The sequence below is a fragment of the Sminthopsis crassicaudata genome, chromosome 3, assembly GCF_048593235.1.
Source record: "Sminthopsis crassicaudata isolate SCR6 chromosome 3, ASM4859323v1, whole genome shotgun sequence".
In the NCBI taxonomy this organism is placed as follows: domain Eukaryota; kingdom Metazoa; phylum Chordata; class Mammalia; order Dasyuromorphia; family Dasyuridae; genus Sminthopsis; species Sminthopsis crassicaudata.
The window spans coordinates 284544516-284558229 of record NC_133619.1 but is presented as its reverse complement, the minus strand read 5'-3'; the positions used below and the strand labels follow the sequence as shown (position 1 = coordinate 284558229).

General features: G+C 32.4%; 1 protein-coding gene across 1 annotated transcript in view; it reads right to left on the bottom strand.

Moving 5' to 3' along the window:
* DMD (dystrophin) overlaps positions 1-13714 on the bottom strand; it is a 2117885-nt gene that overhangs the window by 479102 nt on the left and 1625069 nt on the right. Inside the window, 1 exon segment of the mRNA XM_074300855.1 lies at positions 10982-11171. Coding sequence (XP_074156956.1) covers positions 10982-11171 — 190 coding nt within the window.

Genomic DNA, 13714 nt, shown 5'->3' with positions numbered 1-13714 from the left:
TGGAGTCACATGAGCTTTCAGTGCTAAACACATAAGATTGGCATTTACAAATTTAAGAATTGGAACCATTCTTATTGACTACAATTGAATATGGAAAAAAAAATTCTGTGAATGTGTCAAAAAGGAAAAAATTGTGTAGGTTAAATACAAATTTCTCTGCTTGGCCTTTAAAACCCTTATGCACTTTCTTGATTCTATCAACAAAGCCCATGGGGAAAGTCTACTTGTCAAAAAAACCTTCTTTAGAAGTTGGAGCCAATACTACATATTTAAAAGGCCTATTAAATCCTTCTGATTTGTTTCCAGATAGATCCAATATATGTGACAAACAACACTTTATATGGCCTTCATGTTTTCTGTTACTCTAGATAGCTAAGAAAATACAATTGCGTATTCAACTCAAATTTTGTATCTATATAATAAATATTATATGGCTATATTCTACCCTAGAGCACAAAATGGTTGCTCCTTAAGACTGTATGGTATTGTCTGGCTTCAACAACTTTACTGCAGAACCATAGCTTTCTATGACATAGAGACAAACAGTGGTTATCCTCCAAAGTTCTCTATTGGGTCTTCTCTCCTCCCTCTATGTTTTCTTTCTTGGTAACCTTACCAACTTTCATGGGCTTAATTATCATCTCTATGCTGATGGTTCCCAGATCTATATAACTAATCTCAGTCTTCCCTGAGAATTATTATTGTGAATCACCATTTGTCTATTGGAAAATTTAATCTTGTTGTTCTGGAGATATATCTAAAACTGAATTCATGAACTTTCTCATCCAAACCCTCTCTTTTTCCATATTAACCTATTTCTTAAAAAACAAAACAAAACATCCTTCCAATTTCCAACCATCCCATATTATCTCAGTATACTCTTGGAATCCTTACCTTCCCACCATGAAGCCAATCAATTGCCAAATATTGCAATTTTTACCTCATGATATTTCATTTTTTAAATTTTTTTCATTCAGATATTCATATAGGTACCATCTTAGTTTAAGTTCTTATTAACTCTCACATAGATAATTACAAAAGTTTTTTAATGGGTTTCCTTTCCTCCACTATCACCTTAGTGCATCCTAAGCACTTCCGCCAAAAACATTTTAAATGCAGATCTGGACATGCAATTCTTCTACTAAGTCAACTACATTAGCTTCCTGTTGACTCTAATAATCTGTTTATAGCTGTTAAAATTATATACAACCTCAATCCAAGGTACTTCTCTATTCTCCTAGACATTGTTTTCCTCTTTCTCCCTTTGTGATATAGTCATACTGGTTTTCTCTCTGCTGTTCCAACACTTATCAAGATTCTGTCTCCACTGATTAGTCATCTCTCTAGAAACCTACTCCAATATTGCTCTCGCCTCTATTAGGTAACACAAACCCCCTACACTCTATCAGCGAGGTGGGACAGCTCAATTTCCAGGGACTTGATTGACGCTGTCTGGAGCTCTACACTCAAGCCAAGCATTGCTCATTGAGACGTCATGGCACAGCTCCGGCGAAATAAAAGTGTTTTTTTTTTTTTTTTTTTTTTTTTTTTTTTTTTGTCGTATTTCTCTCTCTCTTAGGGACGCCTAAAGGGAATGAAAGCTATAGAGTTGGTCTGGTTACTGCCTCTCAATAAACTCCACTGAACTAATCTCTCTCCACCCACCTTAACAGGCTGTTAGGAAGCTGAGCTGAGGATGGGGGCTGGGCCCGGATATTCTTAAAGGGACTTCAACCCCCATCACAACCTAACACTGCATCTCCAAATTCTAGTTTCACTGACCATTTTCCATCCAGAAATCATTCCCTCCTTATCTCTGCCTTACAAAGTTCTTCTCTTCCTTTAAGATCTTCTGCATCTAGTCTTTCTTGAGCCACCCAACTGTTACTGCCCTCCCTATTAAACCAACTTGTATCTATTATATACATATATATGTGTGTATTTATTAATGTAATAGTATATATATATATACATATATATATATGTACATACACATACATAATGAAATCATATATGTGCTTATTTCCTCCACTGAGCAATCAGTTATTTGGTCAACAAGCATTTAATAATTACTTATTATATGCCAGACATTGTTCTAGGTTAGGAGCTACAAAGAAAGGCAAGTATATGTGTCTGCCCCAAAGGAGCTCACTTTCTAATTAGAATTCTGATTAAGATATGAGCTCCTTGTGAGTAGAAAACATTACATTCTTGTTTTTGTATCCCCAGTACCTAGTATAAATCCTGGAATACAGTCAGCTTTTAAATATTTGTTTAAAAGATGTATATCTTTTAGAAATTCTTTTAAAATGGCTTGTATTCAGCGGGAAGAATACCTGAACAATCATACATATCTGGCTTTAATTCTATGAATGGTCAAAGCCTTGAGTTGATTTAAATGCTAAATTGGAAGCATAAAATCAGGACAATAGTCATGTAGCTAGCAATGTAAAGCAGGTGAGTTGCTTTATTTTGCAGATAGAATGACTTTCTTTACTCCTCTACAAAATAATATATTGTAAAAATGGTTGGAGGATATAAAGAAATTGGAAGGGATAAAGAAATCTTTCTGGAAGCAGAAATGTTTCCCTTTTAATGATTCAAAACATTATAAGTCATGTCACAACTATTGAATAGTGGTAATATTAATGTTAAATTCCATACTGCTTAATAATAATTGGGTATGACAAAAAGCAAATCAAAATAACTTGCTTCTTTTCTGCTATCAGGAGACAGATATCCTTTTTTCCTAGACTGATAGGACCTTCATTTGGGAATGATTTATGTATTCTGAATTCATGGAAATCTCTTTCATAATCAGATGTAATAAGCTTCCTTTATCTCTACAGGGATTGTCTGATGTATGCATAGACCTTTGTTCAATAACCTTTCTTTAAAGATTTATGCTGTTAAACATGAACAAAATTATGAACTTTTTGACATTTTATTTTAATGTAATTTAGAAAACCATGTCAGCTGCTAATGGACCTCATGCAGAATAAACATCACATGTTGATCATCTAAATTATTTTGAATGCTATTAATCTTTGACTAATACCTGAAATTGCTTATTTTTATAAGCACAAGTTACAAAAGGACTAATAGAAAGTGAACATTTATGCTTCATAAACATAATATTAAAAATTTAAAAATAAGTTTTCATCTATCAGATCTAAAATTTGATTCTTCCATTTCCCATTTTCATGATTATTAGTGGAAGAAGGGACCTCTACATATGTATACTATATACCTTATCTCTATTTCACATATTCATTCTCTATCTTTAAGATATGCTAACTTTGTATCAGATTGTCTAACAACTTCTTTGTTCTTTTTATCTATATTGTCATGTAGCTCTAATTTTAGTCTTATTGTCAAGTGAAGAAAGCTTTTGTTAAATGCCTTATTTAAATATGCACCTACAGTATTCCTTGATCAAACATAAGATTCCAGAACTTAAGATTCCAATAGTTAAGAACTTAAGAACTTAATACTTAATTCCAATACTTAAGAACTTAAGATTCCAATAGTTCATTGCAGAAGACATATTCAATAATCTTCAAAAATAGGTATCTAGGTGTCAATAAGGAGTGTGGTGTCAAACATATTTATTATAAGCTTGAAATCCAACAAAATGGGATTATTAGTAGAGTGGGAATACCAAGAAGAGAGAGTCCAACAAAAGTGTCTTTGGGAATGTCTGTCTACATTAATGGGACAAATAGCAGAAGAGACTCTGTGATAGATTCAATTTAACTAGTCTTTCCTAAGCATATACTATGTGTGAAGTATTCCTGAATCTTTGAGGTTTTGAAGGAGAAATGCCACATAAAGAGCCAAAGTGATGAGAATTGAGACAAGAGCATGGGTTTGGAGATTATATTGTTACACTGTTACTTGGGAAAGAATAGCATTAGCAGAGTCATAGGAATAGAAGTCAGACTTTAATGGTTTTAGGAGTAGATTTTTAACAAATTTAAGAGGAGAATGAAGATTATTTCCAAAATACTTATCTGTAAAAGGGAGAACAGAGAAGAGATACTAATGCAGAGCACTGCACACTCAAGGAAAGGGTAGAGGAGATCTCAGCATGTATATGAGCAAAGGGAGAAAATTCAATAGTGAGGAAGAAATGAAAGGGGCAAGAAGAAAAATGCATGATTGGCAGAGTGAGTTCTAGAAGATAAAAATGGAAGTTCAAGTGTGTAGGGGTTAGTCTTGGAGATAAAAAGACCTACTTTATCTTCTAAGATGGGATGGACTGAGGAGAGGATTGGGAAGAAACAGCACAATTCTAAGGTAAGGATGAACGGACCTCATTCATTCTTTCTGCTTTATTTTTACACTATTTTCCCTCTTTTGTCATCATCAGAAAAGGAGAAAAGCTGCTTATCATCATCTGCACTTTTCCCTTTTTATGCCAAATAAAATCATCATTGGCCCCACATCCCAAGTCCTTAATCATTTTTACTGCTTCCTTTTGGACTCTCTCCAGGTAATCCAAAACTTTAAAATTGTAGAGTACTCAAACTGGTACATAATCTATTAAAATTCTGAATATAGTAAGAAGATAACTTTGCAGTTCCTGAATTCCTGCATTCTGAATTCCTATATATGCATTCCAGTATCCTGATTGCCTTTTAAAAGCAACACTACATTAGCATAAAGAGAAAAATAAAAGTTCCAATCTTGTCTAAAAATACAGAGTAAGTTATTCTTCTTGGTAAACTTTTTAAAGGCTTAGGCTAAATTTCACAAATATTTCTATCTAATTCTATGAAGACTTTATTATCTGCATTTGACATTTACTTTAAAAAATATTTACTTTGTAGGTAGGTTCTTTTAGTGAATTTGTATCTAAGTCCAGAAGTTCTATTCAGGAATCAAAGCACCTGGATTCAAATCCTGGTCTTATTACCCATAAGACCTTGAACAATTCCTTTAGCTTTTCTTCCTCAGTTAAGAAGAAAGAAAGAAATTGAATTAACTTCAAAAGTTCCTTTTAGTTCTAAATTTATACTCCTATGATCATAATAAAAGATGGATTCACTTGATGCTTAATCTTATCCTATAGAAAAAGTGTTCATTCTTTCGACTTCAATCTTTTTATTTGTAAAATGGAGTTACACTAAATGATCTCAAAGAATCCTTCCAATTATCAGTCTACAAATGAATACAATTCTAGTCTGTTTCCATTTAAAGTTGATATATAGTCATTTGAATAACTATAATAGGAATGAATCTGTTGAGATTTTTTTTTGTTGAGATGTTGAGAAGAAAAATTATTAACAACTTACATATTCAACATTTGTAGAATGGTCTGAATAACTCAAGTCATATTAATATAATAAAATGTTATAGTATTGTCAAAAATGGCAAATGTAAGAAGTAATGCAGAATAAAATCAGTAGAACCACAACTATACGAACATTAACTATAATGATAAAGGAAGAGGGGAAAAAAAAGGAACAGGAGGAAGAAAAGGCAGAAGGCTATATGAGATGGAAAAAAAAAAGAAGAGGGAGAAGAGGGAAGAACACTACAAATAATAAAGTTCACAGTACAAAAACATTTGGACTCATTTTGAGTCTTTGAGCTCAATTTGGGTAAGATTTCTTTTTTCCTTTTCTTTTGCATGTTCATCGGATTGTTTTCATTTATGGTTATTTATTTCTTGGTATGCTAATTTAATGAAAAGTTCCAGAAAATTATTGGATTTAAAATATTTATGTAGTCAGAGGCAATTCAATCATCACTGACAGCAACTAAAAGGAAAATAATAGTACTGACACCTTTATTCAACAAAAGTTTTTAGGCACTCAACATAGTGATAAGGTCATATGGTGAGCATAATTTAAATGACAGCAACACTTTTCTTATAAAAAATATTTTTAAGATATATGATAATTCAAACCATTCATATTAAAGCATGTGTTACTTAATTTTCAAAGACAATACTCTCATGAAAAACAATTCATTGAGGATGCATATAATGAATATAGAAAATTGATATGCCTCATTCTCTTAATTTTACATTAATATTTATGAATAATTTCATTGTCCCACTGATATGCTAGCTAAAATTTACCATATCTGTCTCTCTGAATGAATTCCATCAATCAATATCATATTGATTGAACTGATACACAACTGATAGAATACTGGGCTTGGAACTTATGAAGACTAGATTCAAATATTGCCTCTGATACTTCCCAGTTTAATCACCTTGTATCTTACTTAAATTCTCTGAACCTTAGGGATCTCTAAGGGAGATGGATTGAGCTATGCATTAAAGAAAGAAGTAACCATGTTGACAAAAAAAAAAATCTCAAAACCCAAAACTTATTCTTGAAGTATAATATTAATTAAAATGTTTAGTTAAAATGATTCTTTTCCTTTCAACCTTTGGCATTTCCTTTCTTTGGGTTGAAAACAACAATTAAAGAATTTTGAAGTTTTAATTAACTTAGAGTTCTCAAATAGTTCTAAAAATAAAACAAAAAAATCCCAGGTACTATTTATTTCTATTTAGAATCTGTAAAAAAATAAATAAATAAATAAATAAAATTACTCTGTGCTATGAAGAATCCGTGGAAGGTTACTATCAATTAATAGAGAGAATGTCAAGGAAAATATACTGTCCACCAATTGTACAAAATTTTTCTGACCTAGATATGGAAACTCAAAATGTCATATTTCCAGGGAAGGATTCTATATGTATTATTACAAGCCAGAACTAAACCCAGAATCATTTTTTCTGTGTAGAACTCCCATAGAGACTCCTAGAGTATATATTTAACACAGAAATCAAAAACATACTGATAGCCAATTTGCCCCTGCTCCCAGCCTACGTACGTGAAGGCAAACAAATGAGTAATAATAATGATGTTCAAATCTTACCAACTACTAACCTAGGTATAAAGTAGAGAAATCAGTCAATGACTAGAGAACCCATTAGACTAACAATTAGGCTAAGTTATGATGTTACAAGTGAACCTGAAAAGAAGGCTACACAATGTTCTGAGAGATAATCTTAGAGACTGCATTATTATTGCATTAAATTTTGTATGTAATTGCATATGGTTATTACTGCTTATGATAAATACTTTGTATTTGAATATGCTTGTTTCTTATTTTGTTGTTAGATTCATCTATGTTTTGTGTTACGTTCGGGTTATGGCAATGTCTGCTAACTGTTTAAAGTATTTTTTTGTGTGTGTAATTCACACATTAGGTAGAAAGGGGTCGAGCCAATGGAGAGACAGAGACAGAGATAGAGTCACAAAGACAGACACACACACACACACACACACACACACACACACACAGATCTATGATTTTACTGTTGTAGAGAACCAGGTTAGCAATGTAGTTAAGTATTTAATTCGCATATTATAGACTTAGAAACTAATAACGTTAGAGTTGTAAGTGACTCATAAGGCAATGAAGGGTACAAATAGGTTGTAGCATATTTCCAAATATAAGGCACATGTATGAAACACCACAAAGGATATTATTCAGGAAATGTCTAATTGAGAAAGGCCATGGTGTAGTCAGAGATTCTTTATTATAGCCTTTCCCAGATCAGCCATGAAAGAGTACTTCCATTCCCTTACTGTGCCTTCCAGTCCCCTACCATCCTCTTTACTCTTACTCTATAGGGATGAAATGTAAAGATTATTAGATTTATAGTTAGAGGACTTGAGTTCAAATTCTGTCTCTGTCACTTATTTGTGTGAACCAAAGCAATTTGCTTTACCTCTCTTTGATTGGTCTTACAAAGCATTTTCTAGGTTTAAATCTATATTCTTAGACTTCATCTCACACTCCTTTCTTCTTCTGGTGCTCACTAAAAGTGGAATTTCTCTGAAATTTTGCTGATCTGGGAAAGGCTATGATAAACAATCCATCCCTCTGCTGAGATGGTGGGAATGACTGTGTGATCAAGAAGTAAAGTAAGAAAGTCAAATGAGATTTCTGTTGAAAATTCTGAAAGTACAGAATTATGTATCCAGTGTTTGCTCTGGGGATCTACTTTTTCATTCTCAGTGATATATGTCTCTCTAAGCTTCTTTGCACCAAGCTTCTTGAAGCTCTTAACATGGGAATACTGAAAGGGTTTGGGACATGATGACTTAGAGGTTAATGACAGTTGTTCTTAACAAGACCTAATGAGAGCTTTCCTATTACCATTATTACTATTAGCAGAGAAAGTCTGCTAGCACTCACATGACCTGTTAGAGGTCAGGAGAACCTTACATAAGGTAGATAACATCCCTTTCAAATACTCTATTTCCTATATGGCATTCTATAGTAAGATATACAGATTAGATGGTAGGCTTCTTGAAGGCAGGGTATTGTTAAAGGCATTATTTTTTTGGTAGTGAACATAGGGATTAAGTAATTGGGAAAACGGTACTATAGAGGTGCTTCTGCAAAAGCTGTCCATGTCTGAAATGCTCACCATCCTTACCTCTTCCTCTTACATACCTCTTTTCTGACAAGATTCAACTCACATACCTCATTTTACATGAAGTAGTTCTTTATTCTTTATAATCAGGCTAGTGCACATGCCCAAATGCAAGGGTTCTCAAACTAAGGCCTGCTGGCCCCCCTGAGGACATTGATGAGGCCCACAGGATTATGACAAATGGTCTGAGGGGCGGAGACAGAGTGAGTTTTTGTTTTTACTATAGTCCAGCCCTCCCACAGTCTGAGGGACAGTGAACTGGTCCCCTATTTAAAAAGTGTGAGGAACACTACGCCTAATCTGTATAGGTATTATACCGTATTTAGGTACCTCCTATACCCTGTACTTGCTTATTCCTTGACAGAATATAAGATCTTTGATGGTGGAACCTATTACAGCTCTTCAGTTGAATCCCTAGTGCCTAGTATAGAGCTCATGCATTGGAAGATCTTATTAAATTCTTATTAATTGATTGATAAAGGACCAATAAATTGTTTCTTTGACTAGATTCTTTATTACAAGCTTTCTTTTCATCAAAGTATATTATTTTGAAACTAATTACCTGGAAAAATTATTATTAGCTTATTATTTATATTATATATTATATATAATAATGTTTATGTGTATATATTATTACATGTATTGTTATATTATAATGTTTTATATACTTATTATATAATTACTTATTAATAAGTATTTAACAAGCACTTACAATGCTATTGAACACTATATTAGCTATTGAGGTTATAAAAAAACAGATATAATTATAAATATTATATTAGATATAAAATTTTATATATTATATATAATTTAATATAACTATTAAGTATTATGTTATATATTATCATTATCATATATTATATATAATTAACATATTATCATATTATAATATATTATATATAATTTAACATATTGTATACTACATAATTACTTATTAATAAGTATTTAACAAGTACCTATAATGTTACTGAACACTATATTAGGCATTGCAGTTATACAAAACAAACAACTACTCTCCAGGGGCTTATAGTCTAACAGGAAAATCCCAGTTTAGTCAATTAATCAACAGACATATCATAAAATAGTCTAACAACTAAGTAAATTACAGCAGTATATTTTCTAATTATTTACCAAAAGTTTACCCAAAGAGTTGTCAAAACTTAGCACTTGGAATGTTTTAAATTGCTATTACAAGTTAAGGAACCATATTTCTACTGTCAAAAGAGAGCCATATAAGAAGCAAAATTATATGTTTCAGCAGAAGATAATGGGTTTTTTGTTTGTTTACAATCACCAGATCAGTCAAATTAAATATAAGGGAAAGGTGAGCATCATGGTTAGCCTCTAAAGATTTTCTCCCACATTAGGTGCCATTTCTCTAATCTTTACTCAGCCATATACCAGGTAGTTCCAATATAATTCTTTACAAAAGAGAGAGAGAGAGAGAGAGAGAGAGAGAGAGCGCATTCTACATATTGATGTAGATGAAATATAATATATAAGTTGAAATGTTTTATTCTATAATCTGCTTTCAAAAATGTTTTAACTAAATATGACATAGAATAATAATAAAAATAATTGCAAAGACAAAGAATGTAATTTTCTCTTGAGTCTGCTCTCCAAAAAAATCCAGGTGGTTCTAAAACTCTAGATTTTTGTAATTTCAGGTATAAATGGCTAAGTGCTCTTAAAGTGAGGATAAGAGACCATAAATATGATATGTTGTAATGAACTTTCCATCATTTGTTGAATCACAAAAAAAACAATTATTTCAGACAACTACATAAAACGATTCATGCTAATGCCCTGTGATAATATAAAATACAAAAATCATGTTTTATGAACTAAAGAAATGAGTGCCTCATTAAAATAATGTTTCATTGGTGGGATATGATTTAACCACAATTCTATTCTGAATGCAAATACTGAACTTTGTAGATATCATTTTTGTTTCTGAAGAAAACAGTTGTCAAAAAAAATTATATAATCATTAATTACAAAAATTTAGGTATCTTGTTTGTCTTTGAACAAATCATGTTAGGAAAAAAGCCATAAACAGTCAGATTAATATTTAAAAATGTATTTGAAAGTAATGAAGGGAAACTTTCATTTAGCAACAATAAATAAAATAGACAATTTATACAAAGATTCTCTACAAAAAATTCAATAAATCATTGCCCTCTGATTTGAATAATCCCAATACTAGTTCTTTATCAGCAAAATTTCCCTTCAGAAAAAGTCATTACTTGTTTTTACCTTATATACAAACCTCTTTCTTTGCTTAAATTTAACCTTCCCTGGAAGATCAGGGTATTGAGAGAAACCGCTAGAAGTCCAATGAATGACATTTACATTTTGGTGATAAAAATTCCCGAAGCAACTATTAAAGACATCAGAGCATACAACATCTGTTTCATTGTACCCCAAGAGTGTCCAATTGTACCACGAAGACTAAAAAGTAATCATTCCCTGAGATTTCTTAGTGATCTAATTCAGAAGCTCTTGACTTACCTGCCACTGTTTCATGAGCTCTCGAACTCCCTTGGTGTCCTCCAGTATTCTCTCCTTGTGGGTGGCAGCCTGTAGGACATTGGCTGTGGTCTCTGCCTCAGTGAGCCAGGCAAGGAACTTTTCCAGATCCAAGGGGAACTGTTGTAGCAATCTATGGGCTGCTTCCAAATCAGCTTCTCTCTCATTAACCCTGTACAAGAGCAATTAGATGAATAGTATCAGAAGGATTTAGTGAATTAATTTCATTAAAGAATGAGAAAAAAGATGAGAAAGAGAAGCAAAGCTAATTCCCTAAACAAATATATATAGATGTACTTCTAGTCTATAAAAGGATATGAATGAGAGGTATAAATGAGTAACTTTGAATAAGAAAATCAATCAAAAAGCATTTATTTAATGCCTCTGATGTTCCAAATATTGGGGATTAAAAAAAAAATTGAAACAATCTTGGCTTTCAAGAAGTTTGCATTCTCACCTGAAATGATGGATTTTCTTGAAAACAAAGATAATGGCTTAATTAATTTTTTGGATAATACATATATCAAACTGAACTTTTAAATTTTTAGAGATTTAAGGGCAGCTAAATGGTACATAGGATATAGCACCAGTCCAGATGTCAGAAGAAACTGGGATCAAATCTGGCTTCAGACACTTAACACTTCCTAGCTGTGTGACACTGGACAAGTCACTTAACCCCAGTTATCTTGGGAAAAAAAACCCAAAGATTTTAGTGCAATTCAATTTATTGGGACCAAATTGTGACTAAGATCAAGTTTGGGACTCAATATCTTCCTCTATAAACTGAAGGAATTGGGATTAGATGATAAATAACAATTTATATAATATTTTACAATATCCAAAACACTATATGTACTCTATATATGAGACTCATAGTTATCCTCTGAGGAAAGAACAAAAGATATTATTATCCCCATATTACAAATGAGGAAGCAGAAGCTCAGGGAGGTAGTAAAATTCAGATCATAAATAGCAGAACCAAGATTTGAATCCAATTCTCTCTGACTCCAAGTCTGATAGTCTGTCTCAAAAAGAGACATTTATTTCTCATAATCTCTGAGGTCCTTTCCAGCTCTAATTCTATGATCCCACATATTAGTCTTTTTTCCAGTAACTGCTTTTCAGCTACAATCTTCAAAAAGGTTATTGTTTTAAACTTTGTTTTCTTCCTCATCTTCTACAAATCAGCTGTCAAATTTAATTTGCTTTACTTCTACAGTGTCCCTCCTTTTTGTTCCTTACTTTCTAGAGGGTGAAGTGAATAGAGTACTGGATTTGTAGCTGGGAAGAATAGAATCCAAATCTAGCCTCAGACAATTAAATGTGTGACAGTGGGCAAGTCATTTAACCTCTGTCTGCCTCAGTTTCCTCCCCTGTAAAATAGGGATCTATATAACATCTACCTCCTGGGGGTGTTCTGAGGATAAAATGAGATAATGCTTGTAAAGTGCTTATTTTCATTATTATTCTTAAGCCAACACCAGACCATAATTCCTTATCATCACTCACTTTTACAAATCCAATAACTTTATTTTTAAAAATTGTTTCCCCCCTTAACTCTCTTCCCCAATTCATCCTTCATATCATTGCCAGAATAATCTTTATAGAGATATTAGATCTCACTTTATTACTGAAAACCTTTTAATGTCTCCCTATTGACTTCTGACTAAATTCAAATTCTTTAGCTTAACATTGAAGGTCTGTCAATATTAGTGCCCTGCAATGTTTACAGGCTTTCCTCATCCTATTTACCTACATGTACATACTCTATGCTCTAGTCAAACTGTATTATTGACTATCCCAAGTTGAAGTCCTTGTTCTTCTATCTCAGTGCTTTGGCTTATGACTTCCCCTGTATCTGGAATCAGTCATTCAATTAACAAGTATTTAAGCACTTACTGTGTGTCAGGCCACATTGTAGGTGCTTAATAAATACTTTTTAATTGAGGAATTAAAAATAAAAAACAAAAGTCCCTATCATCAAGGAACCTATATTCTACAGACACTGGGAAGCAGGACTTTGTTATAGTACGTACATACATATCCACATGCACACATATACCTATACATGATATACTTATTATACACATACACACATATATACATACACACACACACACACACACACACACACACACACATATATATATATATATAGAGAGAGAGAGAGAGAGAGAGAGAGAGATGTGTGTGTATGTACATATATACATATCCACCCTTCCCATATGCATGGACCTATTGAAATCCTATTTATCCCTTAGGATTCAGTTTAAATACTAACATAACCATGAACCCTTCCTTGATTGCCACTTTGCAGTCTGTACCAATGCATTAATTATGTATCATTATGTCTTATATTTATTTGAGCATTTTCTCATTAATTTTGAGCTTGTACCTACCCTGGGACATAACACAATGTTCTGTATATAAGTGTCTCATAAATGTCTAAGATGAATTTAGCAAGTATTTAGCATCAACTATGTGCAAAGAACTATGATTATTGATTCTTATTACTGCTTTTTGAAAGCTTATTCATCTTTATGTACCACCAAATGTCATGGAAAAAGTAAATCTTTCAATATAAAAATCAGCATTTCTTTCACAATATTCTTTATCTGAATACACTGGAGTTTCCTATCCTGGATACTAGATGCCAAGAAACGATCAGGAAAAGAATGCCAAAGATAGAGACACGAAGACACGGATGAACTAAGA